The sequence below is a fragment of the Brachyhypopomus gauderio genome, chromosome 6 (assembly GCF_052324685.1).
Source record: "Brachyhypopomus gauderio isolate BG-103 chromosome 6, BGAUD_0.2, whole genome shotgun sequence".
Lineage (NCBI taxonomy): Eukaryota > Metazoa > Chordata > Actinopteri > Gymnotiformes > Hypopomidae > Brachyhypopomus > Brachyhypopomus gauderio.
Genome location: NC_135216.1, coordinates 13,515,478 through 13,530,061, shown reverse-complemented (window position 1 = coordinate 13,530,061; position 14,584 = coordinate 13,515,478). Strand labels below are relative to the sequence as shown.

Here is a 14,584-nt window from a genome sequence, read left to right as displayed (position 1 = left end):
TCTAATGTACCTCATAAGCACTAATTAAAAATCACAGAAGAGCAAACAGTGATCAAGCCTATATGAATTTAAGGTCTAATAAATGGTCTGACTGAATAAAATAGTTGTATTTTAATAATACAAATTTAACAATAATAAAAAAAAACTAATTGATCCGGAAACGCTTTAGATTTTTCACGCAAATGGACTTTGGGATTTTTGAGATAGTTATTTTTAAACAAGAAAGTGAGGGGGAAGCTATTATTTGGACAGCTCCATAGCTACAGTAGCTGACTAAAGTCTTCATTTCCCCTCTGAAAAACCTCATCCTCCTATTCCAGTACCCTGCTCGAACTTACCTGCTGTCCCAGTTCATATCATCCATGATAGCTATATTATGTCAATTAGATTATGAACTCTTCTTGTTCATAACTTATTTTATGAATCAGAAATGTTAGTAGGTAAATAAAACATTTGTAGCTACAGGACTGTATCTAAGCACTATTTGGATACAAGCACACAAGCTTTGTGAGTGGCCATACTTACCGCAGTGTGATTTCAGTGTGATTCTCCCTGAAAAACGTGTGCCGTATGTTCTATGCTTCCTATACCATAATCCAACCTTACATAAAGGTGTAGAGCGTGTATCTTATTTAGATTATACATTCCAAACAGTCTATTAGATTCTTAGAATATGCAAGTGCCAGGCTGTGTTTTTTGAGAGGTTTGTTTTATGGGTTGGGGTGCTTTGTGTCTTGAAAGTGACTTAAGTCACATGATGATAATATGCATGTACCTGTTAAATACATTCTGGATGACATCACAACTTGGGTAAATCAATCTCTGTGGTGTTCTTAACCTTGACAGAATACCAACGGAGAGAGGACACTAGGCACAAAAGTAGTAAACAAGGGTAATTTTACATTGGTGCAATACTCCTGATCAATTAAGTTCAGTGAGAGTTCAGTGAAATTTTATTGCTTAAATGTTTTTTCATATGGGTAAAGCTTGTGATTTTCAAAACGTAAAACAGAAAGCAAGTTTTGGTGATAGCCTAATTGTTAAGCACACTAAAGACAATAATCAACACTGCATGTAGCACATTTAATTATAATTACAGTCATTTATATCTCAAAATAATATCAAAGGCTACAGCTGAGTTCACAAGTACTCTCATAAGAAGTTTATGGTTTCACTTTTGTATTATATATCAGGTTACCAATAATTGTTATTGTTTCTTCTGCATGTTAGTTATCTACTGGACTACTCCAAAGAACCATGCAACTAAAATGAAAGACAATTAAGAACATTTTAGAACATTATTTATGTTCTAATTTATACAATGTGGAACATTATAATACAATAAAATCATGTTAAAATCATGTCCTGCTAAAATATTCCCTATACATGTAAGCAAGTAAAAAAAACAACTTTCAAGGGCTAAAAGTGTCTCCTACAAGCTCCTCCACTAGGAGAGGAGGAGAGAAGGCAAAGAAAGAAAAGAAGAATCAAGAACGACAATGAGCAAGCAATTTGATATAATATTGTTGCTATTAAAAAGCAGGTACAAAAAAGACATTAGTAAGCATGGATGAAGATGAAAGTGTTTGTTCTTGCCTAAAGTGCAAGTTCCCGTGTTAAATAAGTTATTTATGTATGTATTATACTTTTATCATCACCTATATACATAAAATGTACATCAGAAAATTATTTGTGGCTAAAGTTAGAAAGTCAAACTAAAAGTAAACTATATATATGTGTGTGTGTGTGTGTGTGTGTGTGTGTGTGTGTGTGTGTGTGTGTGTGTGTGTGTGTGTGTGTGTGTGGTGTGTGTGTGTATTCTGCCTCCCAGTGATCAGTAAAAAAAATATCTTTAAACATAACCAGAGAAACAATAACATGAAATTTAAGGCTGTTCATACTTTTTTACCATCTACTGTCACATGACTTTTTTCAGTATTACTTGAAAAGTAGTCTACCTATGAAACCTATGGTATAAAATCGTATTTTTAGATTCTAGTCTAGTTTGATGAACATAAAAGGTTTTTCAAGAAGACACCAAAGCGTTTCTTTAAACTGCTGTGGACAAGAATGTCAGCCCAATGCTGTAAACGCAAATCTAAATGTAAATTAGGGAAATCCAAGTCCACATAAATGGTTTATATGGTCTACTAATCCACTTTTTATCCTAGAAATTCAAGTATGTTTGGTTTTATTCTCTAAATGGGCCTTATTAGAGTCTGTGTTTAGTGTGTTTATACCTTAGCATGCACCAGAACTGTTGCACAGTATGTGCATGGGGTGAATTCTGGCTGTCATGGTAACTGTTTGTCAGAACAGGTGGTGCAGTGTAATGGGGCACATGGACTAGAGATGTGTGTGGAAGACTACCTTGGCCTGCCCTAAACAAAATGTGTGAGGTTTCCCTGGATTAGTTCTGCTCACGCCACCAGCCAGATTTCACAGCTGCCATCACAATAACATATGACGATGCATGACAGCGCTCGACTGCAGACTGATCTACCGTCATATGATGTTGCCTCCTGGTCAAATTCACCACAGTCGATATTATATTGAATCTTAGATGCTAACGGTTTTATAAAGAAATTTCTGTACACCAAAAGACTGTGAAGGTAGTCAATATCCCACCAGAACAAAAAGCAGAGAGGGAAGAAATGACAACATTTCCTTAAGAGAGAGATCACTCAACCAGAGTTAGAGATATACGCATTGTGCCAGCGTCAAAGACATGTGCTACCAATGCATGCAACACATAAAAGAAAACGTGTTTAAAAACGGAGGTGCAAATGTGACTTCTCAGTGACAGCTAGAAAATCACTTGTGAAGTTCAGAGAGACATAAAGTAATTTTAGACCAGCTAAAATTAGAACGAGTGGCCAGATACAGGAGAGCAGAAACACGCTGTTCAAATAACACAGGATTAAACAGTGAGGAGCTGCATCTGACCAATCAGAAGCCCAGGAACAAAATATCAAGAGAACTAAGAATACAGACCAAACGATGAGCAACATATAAACTGCTCAGTAAGAGGTGCTTGCGCTTAATTTGTAAATATAATATTTTAAGCTTGAATAAAAAACTTTTAAAAATACTAAAAAATCAACAAATGTCCTTTCTGTTATACATACTCATATATTCAAAGCTTAAGGTAATAAAGATAATCTGGGTCCATTTCATATACTACATTTAAAATATTCTTTACAAATTTACACAAGGGCCCATGTCTCATGTCCACTAATTAAAAGACAGCATCACTCATATTAATTTCATTAACTCCGGAACATTACTGTTTAGCTGAATAGTGCTATAAATGTCTTGCCATGTAACAAAGACCCTCCACTGCAGGTTGTGTCTCCGTGCACTCATTCTCCCAAGGCAAACGGCTCCAGTTTAAACTCGGAGACAGAGACTGGCAGGTCTGAAATCTCATCATCCATGCAGGCAGATGGCACTGGAAACAAACAACAAAAATTAATTAACAGAATATACAGCAATCTAAAGGAACAAACGGAAAGGTGGCATCACACTTTTAAACCACAAACAGGCAAAATTATGTCTCACCTGTAATATTGATGCTGGGGAAACTCTGTAAGCCTTCGTCACCATGACTCTGGGTTTGGAAGTGCCTGAGGTGCTCGACAGCAGACACCTTCTTGTCCTCAATGTCCTCAGACACAGTGTCTGAAATTCTGCTGATATCCTGAGGCTCCTTGTAGAGTTGGCCAAGCTGCGTATCAGAGGAGGGTTATGGGGCTTGTAAAATGGGTTGAGCAGCCTTGGACAAAGTTGTAGATAAACAGAAACTCTGTCAAAAGATAAAACTTCAAGTCTACCTTCTGTGAGAGGGCCTCCGTTTGGCTGGGTGTCAGATAAAGACCTGTGTAGGATTCCTGTAAAATAAGATTGTAACTCAATACAAAAAACAAATACAGTTTGCTACATCTTGCTACATTTAAAGACAAACTGGAGAAGGTAAAAATAGATTCTCTTCGATGATTAAGAGGAGTTCTGAGTTTACTTCATTCGTATTATGGATTTGTATTTTGCTTTAATTGTAGCTTGCCTATACAAGAACACTTACACTGCCAAGCCCAAATTCCTGATCCAGTGAAGTTTCTGAAGCCAGTCCACACGACTGGACATAACCTCTCTGAGAATGCATCAGCTTAGGGTATTGAGCAGTTTTCTCTCTTCGGGTTTCATAGCCAGACATTTTGCACTGTAGTTTTGGCGCTTCCTTTGCATGCACACATGCCCTACGAGGTCTTTCTAGTGTTATGTTTGGCAAGTTCTGTTGGTTTCCAGGATTGTGCCAGCCCAAGTCTTTATCCTGAGCAGTGGTTATACTGGGTGGTGGAAGCACCTGCTGTGGTTTGTACTGGGGACCTTCATGCTGGCTTTGGTACTGGTACTGCTGCTGGTACTGGTTGGGGTGCATCAGTTGAAGTTGGGGATTCCAACATTGCTTAAGTTCCTCGTATTCTTCCTGGTGCTGCAGTGACGGTGGGTGATGGTGAACTGGATACTGCTGTGTCTGCTGAGCTGCATATTCTTGAGTCTGCAGACACTGTGGATGATACAGCGACTGTTGTGGATACTGAGTCTGCTGGTACTGATGATGCAGGTTTTGTTTCTGTTCAGGCGTCTGATGCTGTGACGTGTGTTGCTGCGAGTGACTTTCTGCTGATGGTGGGAGCAGCGACCCCTGCTGAGGCTGGGAATACCGCCGCTGGGCTGAGCTTTGAGAGCTTGACTGCTGCAAGGACTGCTGGCATTTCTGTCTTGGGTCTTGCTGGCACTGCTGTCTTGGGTCTGGTCTTGACTGATCCCATGTTTCTGGTTGATGGTGCTGCAAAGACTGATAAGCCACTGGAGACTCGGTCGGAGGAAGCTGACTACAGCAATATGTTAATTGCTTGGTCTCTTGTGGCACTTTGGTGGTATCAAGTGGGACCCCCTAAGGGATTATTCAAATCACAGATAAATTAAATGAAAATTGTATAGAAAATGAATTAAAACATTATACATCTCATATTGGATATACTGAAAATGCATTGCAATATATTGCATTTACATTTCTGAATATACGGTTAACATGTTGCAAGGTATTTTATTTTGATTTGGGAATGTTGCACTGGAAAAATCTCGTTTGAATCTGCAGCAATTGATGTTGGAAAGTATTTGCATGTGATCATTAATTTCCACAACCATTCAATTCCCTGGATTAATGGGGGAGTTAAATCTTACCTGGGTAATTGAAGACAGCGTCTGGGACATGTTTGGTGAGAACTGCTTTGGTTGTTGCCAAAGAGAGTCTCCACCACTGGGCATTATTAATGGGTTGAGCTGGGTCCTCTTCCGTGATGAAGTGGTGTGTGGCATCGTAACTTGTCCGGACGCATGCGGTGAGCAAGAGAGGGATGAAGAGGAGCAGGAACGCGATCCACCAATCCCGCTGCTGTAACTGCAGTGGCTGGTTGCTGATTGGAGGGACTGGTTACTCAGGGAGGAACTACTGAGGGAGGACTGTAAGGATTGGTTGCTGAAGGAGGCCTGCCGGGAGGAGTTGCCGAGCGACAGGACCGTGGAGCTAAGAGAGTTGGGTAGAGAGTTGCTGCTGAGAGTGGCCTGGAGGTTGGGGTTGCTGAGTGAGGATGGAAGCAAGGGAGTACTAGTGAAGCCCTGGAGAGATGATGACAAACCTGAGAAAACGGGAAACACAGCACAGAGTGTTCAAACAGCTTCCTGTCACAGATCCTAAAAGGCTTAAAACTTCATCAGGTTGGACGGAAACTTCCCAGCTTACATCGCCTTCTGTTGGTTAACTGAACTAGCCATCCATTGGGCAGTTACTTATATCTTGGGTTAGTATATGGGGACTGACGGGGGCGCAAACAACCGTCTGAAAAATCTAGGCTGGTTTTCATACTTGGCAGAGGATAATCCCTGCCACTCGTGCTGGTAGAAGGTGCAGCGGCGCTGAGCAGGTGATGTATGCTGGTGTGGCTCCGAGACTCTGGATCCAGGAGCTCAGGCACAGTAGAGGGCAGGTGCAGGCTGGACAGGTCTGGGAGAGAGCCACTGGTGCTGAGAGAAGGGACGTCCAGGAAAGAACAGCTCAGGTCCGGAGGACAGAGAACACTGGGGTGACAAAGATATCAAATGCACCACGTCATATTAAAAGGTAATGTTAGAATATGGAAGTGGAATATGTTATAATCCGGTGTCAGTTGTTGTACATATTTTCAATATGCTGTATAAATTTTGCAGGGATTTAGTCATGCTAAAGGTGGGAAACCTAGCAAACGTACTGTGTTCCAGAGGCGTCACATGCAGGTAGCATCGATGACATCTGAAAAAACAAAAACATTACATTATAATAAACCTTTTATTTAATTATCTCATAAACATTCAACACAAATACCTTCTGTGACTTGAATGTGCCCTCCTCTTGAACATTCTCCTGAATCTGAGGCACTGGATGCAAAAACAACGGTTTCCCTTGGAAGAAAAAAAATGTTAATTGAGAGAAGACATCATTTTACTGCATTATGATAATAGATTCTTACTACAACAGACAAAGCCACAGAAGGAATCTCACCACTTTTTCTGGAGCAGGCTGTCAGAACCTGGGCAGGATTTGGATCACCAACGTGGGTAATTCTCACACTGGTATGAAGCGCTGAGTCTGAATTAGTCCTGAAAACAGATACAATAGATCATAAGAAGATGCACTGAGTATCATACAGATACTGTAATATCATACAGATCTCCACTCACCTACTCAGGGTTGTTACTGGTAGCTGGTCCACTTGGCTTTTCTCATTTATGGATCTACTAGAGCAGTTCCTTTGGAGGGGACCCATTTTAAAAGAAACTACTGTGAATCTCAGTACAGCCATATGTATTCAACTGAACTTGCAACATGAAGTGCAGAAAACCCAAGGCAAATGGTGGAAGAGTGATTCATACCTTCGCCAGCTGGAACCTGAGTGAGGCGATAATTGGAACGACAGATAGGGGGCGCTGTCAGTCTATAAAGTACAGTTAAAGTCATAATCTTGAATGGTGACTTGTGTTTAGGGGGGACTAAACATGTTAATGTGTTAGCCTCCACAGGGTTATAATAGTATTATCAAAGGCTACAATCTTTGACTTTTGGAAATGACCACAGTAGAAACTTTTGTTTAACTATGATGGATACATGTCTCCTATTTGATCTTCCAAGGGGTCCAGCTCGGAGATCTCTCTTCCCATGTTCTGGCCTCAGGAGCGGCTGCTGGGCAGTAAAGCTGCAGTCACTGCTCTACATGTGTACAAACAGGACAGACAGAGTAAGGTACTGGGTGCTAGACAGGAAACCCACAAGCATGGAAGCCAAGGTCACAGTAATCTTAGAGACTACTTGAAATGGGACGGCGAGCCTACTGTCAATATAATTGATATGTGTGCAAAACATACACTCCTGGGGGGAACATGAGCCAAACTTAACATTAAATGTAATGGCCAATTGGACAAACTAGATGAAAAGCACTGGAGACCTTTGCTCATCACTGTTCACTGCTGCACTGCACTGTTGTTTGAGGAGGGTGCTGGAGATTCACTTACATAGTCTTCTTAAACACAAAGGTAAAACATGCCCAATTATGTCCAAAAATGCACATTTCACATTTCATTTCACATTTTTATGTGTTGCTTAGACCATTAATATTCTGCAGTTTGGAGTTTGGCCATTTTTTTACCCCTGAATTGCATTTCCAAAGCCTGAGACTGTCTGTACCTAACTGGGTGCTTATAAATGTATAATACAGTTAATTCTGATATTTCTGAAGGTTATGTATGGTAGGCACTATAGACACTATGGGCACTGCTATCCCTAAAATGGGGAGATCATATCCCCAAAAGGACATACAGGGGATGGCATGACAATACTACCCACAAAATTAATAATTTATTTAACTAAAACTAATTAAACTATTAACTTCTTGGACATGGATTTGGACTAATAGATAAAGTCTTTCTTGGACATGTATGCAACCCAGTGACCTGCTAAAATTATACTGATTAATATTACAAACTGCCCAATATCTTCCTCTAAGCACATTATAAATTTTCATGTTAATGTGTATTCCCAGCCCACCAAATAAATTGAGTGGTGCAACTGTATTCATCCTTTCATGCATGTTAAAACAAAATATGCTACAAATTAACAATATAAAAACATTGGTCTTGTCTTTTGGAAATGTATAATCACTGTGGTGATCAAGTCTGAATTATGAAAACACGATTTTGCACATGTAGGTAAGGATAATGTGTGAATAAAACGTCACTGAAATTATTCGAGAGTACAGAAGCAATGGTTTGTCTCTACGATAGGTTTGTAATGTGAGTGTGTAATATTGTAAAGACTCCCAAGAATGAAACAAAAAGTGCGGGGACTAACCTGGGACTCTGTGGATTTTGAGACATGATTGACATTCGGCAGCGATCCTCCGTACGGAGTCAGACTTCGTGCCTGTCGGGCTCTCTGAGCCTGAATCTAGTGTCAGTAAATTTATAGAGGTCATCTAACGCAGTGGCTCCAATCCGTGTCCCATTGTGGGGAAACAGCCATGGTTTAAAACAAACACTTGGTGCATGTTTACGATGTCATCTGCTACACATGCTTGCAAAGCAGGCACGCATAAGTGAGAACTATGCACATAACCAGTATGACCAAGTGCAGTTAACCTGGAAGAGGATTTACTGGTTTAACGTTTCAGCGTCCAGCACATTTCAAACGACAGCTAAAGGACGTTTACTCAGTTGTATCCCTAGATATATAAAACTTATTGAGACTGTTAGACCACGTATAAAATCCGTGAAGCAGTCATGATCCGTTAAACCAATACCACCGCAAACTAAGGCCTCCGACTTCACCGAGTCAACTTGACTCACCCTGGTGGAAGTGATGTCCATCATAACCTCTTGGAAAGCGGCGGTGTCTTCAGCTTGCCGTTGAGTGTGCAAAGCGATTTTCTCGCTAAATTTGCGGGGATTGCAAGTAAAAGATGCGGACCCTGTACCGGGCCAATGCCCGTGTCCCGTAGCCCTGTTCCTGCCAAGTTCATTATTAGATTTCATTAAGTACAAAATTTGTCTTAAACGTACAGAAGGCGAACAGTGACCGAGAAAGAAATACTCCTGAGATTGGCGAGAAATACTTTACGGATAATGTAGTTCTTAAAAGTAAAACGCCCATATGTTAAGACTGTACAAATGAGCTTGTAAAACTACAAGTACGTACTGTTTACTTGCAGGTAAATAAAAAAACAACTACCCGATTATGGGAAATGTAGTTTCGTGATCGCCTGCGCTTTGCATCTGCCTTTGCCTTCGCTACGGTTCGTCCTTTGCAATTGCCGTAGTAAAATCTTGAATAATTTATTTACATTTTAATATACACGCACTGCAGAATATATATATATTTTATACACAGGTTACTGTTGTACGAAACAATTACATCTAGAACTACGAAACTCCAATTCCCATGTTGCCATTGGTTGACGTTTCAAAAACAATCGAGCTACTTCCGCTACTCACGCTCGCGAACAGTTTGTGAAAAGATGTCCGGAATGAACGCGGAGAACGGAGCCGAGCGTGCCGCTAACAACAAAAACGTTTCCCTCCCCATGTCACGCGTAAAATTAATAATGAAAAGCTCTCCCGATGTCTCATGTATTAACCAGGACGCCCTTTTCTTGACGACGAAAGCAACGGTACTTCGTGACCGCGGCTATATATTTTTTATATCATAGCCAGGGTGGCTAGCCGTCCGGCTATTGGGCCAGATGTGATGAAGTAGCGTTAGCTAGCAGCCCGCTACAACACGGTGGTCGTAAATGTTCCGCTTTATATCGCGTTTGTTCGCTGTAATGTGTTTAAAATGATTTTACTCAATTATAAACTCATAGTCGTGTTTCTAAAACAATAAAGGTGACTAACAGAACATGGCTGGCTGGTCGTTAGCTGTTTTAGGTCGCGTCGGTTGCTGTGGTGTAGGTCGGTGGTTTTGGTGTCCGTATCAGTCTTGAACGTTTGGTTCAGGTAACTCCACGTAACTCCAGGTCTGGAGAACCGAGCTGCGGTCCCGAGGAACCTGTACTTACTCCGGTAACCGGCTGCTCTCACGTTCATTTGTTGCTAGGAGCTTTTCGTTCAGCATTTGGCGTTATCGTCCTACAATAACGGATCTGGCAAGCAGAAAAACACACTTTCGTACAGCGACCTGGCTGGTACTGCAGAAGATACAGAAACCTTCCAGTTTCTTACAGGTGAGAGAGTGTGTGTGTGAGAGAGAGAGAGAGAGAGAGAGCAGAGCTAGACACGCTTCTGCAGCTGGAGAACATGGCAGTAGTTCTGGTGTGTTGTAACGTTACACCTGCCATGTCCTATAATACTGGGGAAGACGACATTAGCCTTTTATCACAGCTGGGGTTTATTTTCAGTCCGTCCAGTTTCCGTTCAGCCGTTTAGATGAAATTCATCACCCAATACCTGAAGTTCACATTACTGATATATTTTTTATTACATTTTTCTCCAAAAGGTCACGTTTAATTGAGATGCAGGTAGCTCCCTTTAATTTTTCCAGATCACATGACAATATGTGGATATGGACAGTATTTCACATGTCAATATTTGTGAAAGTAGTGTAGGTGTTCCTGTGGGGTGATCGAGAGAATCTTTGGCCATACATAACTGCAATAAGAACTACTGGAGCATTTTTAACATTCACATAAAGCTATGGCCCAATCCAATTTGCCATAACTTGTTGTAGGTAATGTGCAAACATCCTTAAGCCAGAAGTTTGTGTTTTAAAATTTAAAATGTTAGATTTGTCATATCTTCTGTTGTATATTCTATTTCTGTTTCTTCTAGATATTCTTCCAAAGAAAATATTGGCTAGGGACTATTTGAAGTCCCTAGAAGAAATGGAGGAAGATGATGACAACTGACACTGTTCGAGTCCTTAACCTGGCATTACATGGATGTTGCATCTGCTTCAATATTAGTGTATAACACAATGTGAACACACACACACAAACAAAAAAAAAAACATATAAATTAATTCCTCAGCTGAGAGCAGAGGATAAAATTTCAGACATTTCACCCTACACTTTTCATCTCTAATGTGTTTGGGTGTTTAATGTGTTTTGTTTTTGAATTAGTTTTTTTTACTTCCCTTCCCCACTATAATCACAACAGTTGTTATTGGTATATTCACCAATTACTTTAGAATATATATTTTTTCCATCTCCATCAGATAACTTGTAGCCTAAATACAAGTGTGCTTCCAGTGTGTGGAGTGTACTTCCATAATGTCCTACCAAAGTTATTTCAGAAACACCTCATTCATGCATACAGTCCCTTATATTATGTATATTAATAGTTGACTCAAATTTCTGAGTTACAGATGCCTTGAAGACAGTGTTGCCCAGGGCATAAAAATGTTTGTGTATCTTTGAATGGGCATTACACTGCCTCATTGTTTTGTCACACCTGCTGAGAAAAATGTCGATAAATGTCAGTACCTGCATTGCTCAAGTGAAATAAATTGATTTTTTTTTTTTGTAAATCTAATTCCTTTTTTGTAATTAAAATGATGTACAGATATACTGGACATCTAATTTCATAGCCGTTTTCTATGGTTTGGAGTCCATTCCCAGTATATCTGGATTTGCTGCTGCATTTCAGGGTGGAGTGTGGAAATTGCTTTCAAAGCAGAGCTGTTTTTTGAATGTCTGGGCATGCACTAAAATTCAAAGTTGTGAATGTTTTTACTTGAAATTTGTAATGTATCTGACATTTTGTATAGTGTACTGTATGATTTCGGTATGTTTTCAATAAATAGACATTTAATTTTTTACATTTAATTTTGACATTTTATTTGAGTATGTTCACTTTTTCTGCGTCACTGAAAAGCTTGTCGATTGTACCAAAACTGTCGTATTACTTTTTTACATATTACTCATTATCAAGATGCTTTTTTTGTTTGTATTGTTTATAAGGGAATTACTGAAAGTGTCACAGCAGTATGTGTTGGCTCACTATGGGACTGCTTGGAAGCTGTGAGTATCAAAATAATTTGTCACTGTTAGGCCAACAGATTCAATAAAAAGGAACACAACTTGGCAACAGTAAAGATAAAAGTATATGATAGATAAAAGACGAAATATACAGTAGTCTTCTTGAAGTCTGATTTTTATGTTCAATTTTGCTTCATCACAAGCATGCATTGCACTGAAGTGTACCGTGAATGATCCATTTGAGCACCTTTCAGTGTGCCAGTAGCTGGGTGAGTCGGTGTTGCATGGTGCCTAAGGACCTCTCTAGAGTAGAAAGGTGCTGCTCCAGGATGGCTGCCATCTTCTCCTTGCCATCCATTGTGTTTGCAATCTGCTCCTTTAAACTTAAGACAGAAACCTTGTTTACCTAATCATGATAAACACTAATGACACTTTTTAAGTTCAACGCTGCAAAGCTCCTCTTTTCCTGAATAATACATGGACAAGTACCAACATGTCATTTCTTTTCATCCTGAAGGAATTCTAGAGGGTGGCAACACATTTTCTTCACACAGATTTACAGCAAGCAACAGTTTTTTGCTAAGGCAGGAAGGTTAATTACCTGGAGTAAGTGTAGAGCTCCCCGCCATGTTTCCTCTTCTCCTCCAGGTTGAAGAACACCTTCTGTATAGAGTCCACTGTTTGCGCAATGTCGAGATGCTCTGCCCGAACACCTTCCATGTCCTCTTTGGCCTGTTGGTCGTAGGAAGCTCCACCTTCCTCCAGGCCACTGGCCTGGGACACAGCCTGCAGCGCCGCCCGGTTCTGGAGCACCAGCAGACGGGTCTGCTCAAACTCCTCTGGCCCTGCGATGTCGTCCCAGCATACGGGTGATGACGGAGGCAGCCAAAATCGCTGAGTGCAGTTGGCTGGCCTTCCGGGCGACTCTGTTACAAAGGGACTATCTGCAGGAAAACTGTGCAGAAGCTCCTGCAGGCCAGACCCCCACTCCCAGTTCCTGTCCTCCGTATCAAACTCCACCCCTAAGCAGCGTCCAGGGTACCGCATGCCCAGAAAGAGCAGACTGGACACCAAAATCCACGCCATTCTGTTACAGTAGGAAAAAGTACATAAGATTTTCCCAGTCCAGTTCCTGAAAAACATGAAGTCCATGACATTTCTATAGTCCTACCCAGCTGGCTCCATACACAAATAAGCATGAATGTCCTAAATGGGAATCACCTAAATTATTTATTTAAAACACCCAGTACTTCTGTCAAGTGGGAACCTACTAGATTATTTAGTTTAAAAAAAGTTATTCTTCGGTCAAGTGTGTACAGTAGTATTTAACCTACACATGGATAGTAAAATTCGTAAAATGTGTTGAATATGTGTAGCCGCATGTTTTATGATGTTACCTCGTTTCAGTAACAGACATCTGTGAAATAAATGGCATGAGCCATTCAACTGTATTTCAAAACATGTATTTTAAATTCGAAATACGCAACAATTCCGAATTGCCATAATGTTAAATGTTTAAACTGTGATTTGCTTACCCAGAATTTTCTTTCAAGCTATTTTAAGCGAACTTTGAAATTTGAAACATACGTGCTCCAAAAAGGGCGAAGCGCAGCCATTTCAACTGCATTGTTTTTTTTTTCTTGACCCTTCTTCTTATGACTAATCTACAAGAATAACCAACAAACTGCTAAACTTTGAACGTTTATCGTGCTACACTATCGAATCTTTTCGAACCCGTTAAACGAAAGAAAACATGGTTTTGTTTCCTCCCTACCTCAGTGAAAGCTTTAAGGGACGCCGTCCGCTGAGCGTTAAGTTGAGCCCTGTTGACAGTGGAACTGCGCTGCTGGAAAATCTGACTCGGTTTCGCGGCGGATCAGTTCAGCAGCACAGCGCCACAAACCGCACCATTTATTTGCCGGTGTTGAGCTGTCTTGTTTCAAAAGTTCTTTTATTCAGTTGAAAAATTACTGTTTACTGGCATACGGATACAATATTTTCAACTTTTTTGTTGAAATATTGTATCTCATAAATACAATGCGGCGGTGTATGCCCACATTAAATCACCGACACTGTAGTAATTAATCCTTTCCATTGCAGAAAAAACAAACGCGCACACGCGCGCACACACACACACACACACACACACACACACACACACACATATATATATATATATATATATATATATATAGGCCTATATAAAACACTAAAGCTATGAAACTAAAACTGGGTCACGAGGCTTACATTCGTGAGTTAAACATCGTCTACAATTCAAGTTTTTTTATGTTGAGTAAAAAATTATTAAATAATTATTTTAAATTATAGTTGTTTTAACAAATTAATTTTAGTTCCCTTATTTTGGGAGTGAAAAAATTACAGTAGCCTATTACAGGAAAATTTAGACAAAGAATTGCAATACAGGAGAGTCCATATTACGGCTTCACTTTCAGATACAATTCAAATTGTGCTTTAGGTTGACCCACATAACATAAACTGCTACTTTTATGGGTTACACT

At 40.1% G+C, this 14,584-nt stretch overlaps 3 protein-coding genes across 5 annotated transcripts; 1 reads left to right on the top strand and 2 right to left on the bottom strand.

The window, feature by feature from the left end:
• Positions 1-930: 930 nt before the first annotated feature.
• crtc2 (CREB regulated transcription coactivator 2) lies at positions 931-9,548 on the bottom strand. Its single transcript, XM_077008821.1, has 14 exons — positions 8,938-9,548; positions 8,444-8,539; positions 7,205-7,306; positions 6,973-7,034; positions 6,781-6,849; positions 6,602-6,699; positions 6,425-6,501; positions 6,312-6,352; positions 5,930-6,141; positions 5,248-5,702; positions 4,082-4,957; positions 3,834-3,890; positions 3,562-3,727; positions 931-3,451 (listed from the first exon to the last, which is right to left on the bottom strand). Exons 1-14 carry the CDS (start codon positions 9,121-9,123, stop codon positions 3,363-3,365), a joined length of 2,586 nt encoding a protein of 861 aa, XP_076864936.1. The 5' UTR covers positions 9,124-9,548; the 3' UTR covers positions 931-3,362.
• Positions 9,549-9,579: 31 nt separating this feature from the next.
• Positions 9,580-11,134, top strand: chrac1 (chromatin accessibility complex subunit 1). The gene is made up of 3 exons (XM_077008826.1): positions 9,580-9,758; positions 10,187-10,313; positions 10,918-11,134. Exons 1-3 carry the CDS (start codon positions 9,606-9,608, stop codon positions 10,992-10,994), a joined length of 357 nt encoding a protein of 118 aa, XP_076864941.1. The 5' UTR covers positions 9,580-9,605; the 3' UTR covers positions 10,995-11,134.
• Positions 11,135-12,172: 1,038 nt separating this feature from the next.
• Positions 12,173-14,056, bottom strand: LOC143516911 (uncharacterized). 3 transcript variants are annotated; one of them, XM_077008823.1, is made up of 3 exons: positions 13,840-14,056; positions 12,667-13,197; positions 12,173-12,448 (listed from the first exon to the last, which is right to left on the bottom strand). In XM_077008823.1, the coding sequence occupies exons 2-3, from the start codon at positions 13,149-13,151 to the stop codon at positions 12,316-12,318; spliced, it is 618 nt and encodes a 205-aa protein (XP_076864938.1). In that variant the 5' UTR covers positions 13,152-13,197; positions 13,840-14,056; the 3' UTR covers positions 12,173-12,315. The 3 variants fall into 3 exon arrangements, with proteins under 3 accessions (XP_076864938.1, XP_076864937.1, XP_076864939.1); XM_077008822.1 differs by having other exon boundaries at positions 12,667-13,152; positions 13,840-14,028; XM_077008824.1 differs by lacking the exon at positions 13,840-14,056 and adding an exon at positions 13,601-13,806 and having other exon boundaries at positions 12,667-13,152.
• Between the last annotated feature and the right edge of the window lie 528 nt (positions 14,057-14,584).

Bases quoted from the DNA above. Each gene is read 5' to 3' on its own strand.
- crtc2 (XM_077008821.1), bottom strand. From the start codon at position 9,123: ATGAAATCTAATAATGAACTTGGCAGGAACAGGGCTACGGGACACGGG. The intron at 6,353-6,424 runs GTATTTGTGTTG...TTGTTTTTTCAG, and splicing joins GCACATTCAAGTCACAGAAG to ATGTCATCGATGCTACCTGC. The intron at 3,452-3,561 runs GTGAGACATAAT...GTTTGTTTCCAG, and splicing joins CCCCAGCATCAATATTACAG to TGCCATCTGCCTGCATGGAT.
- chrac1 (XM_077008826.1), top strand. From the start codon at position 9,606: ATGTCCGGAATGAACGCGGAGAACGGAGCCGAGCGTGCCGCTAACAAC. The intron at 9,759-10,186 runs GTACTTCGTGAC...ATTTGTTGCTAG, and splicing joins TCTTGACGACGAAAGCAACG to GAGCTTTTCGTTCAGCATTT. The intron at 10,314-10,917 runs GTGAGAGAGTGT...TGTTTCTTCTAG, and splicing joins AACCTTCCAGTTTCTTACAG to ATATTCTTCCAAAGAAAATA.
- LOC143516911 (XM_077008823.1), bottom strand. From the start codon at position 13,151: ATGGCGTGGATTTTGGTGTCCAGTCTGCTCTTTCTGGGCATGCGGTAC. The intron at 12,449-12,666 runs GTAATTAACCTT...TTCTGTCTTAAG, and splicing joins GAGCTCTACACTTACTCCAG to TTTAAAGGAGCAGATTGCAA.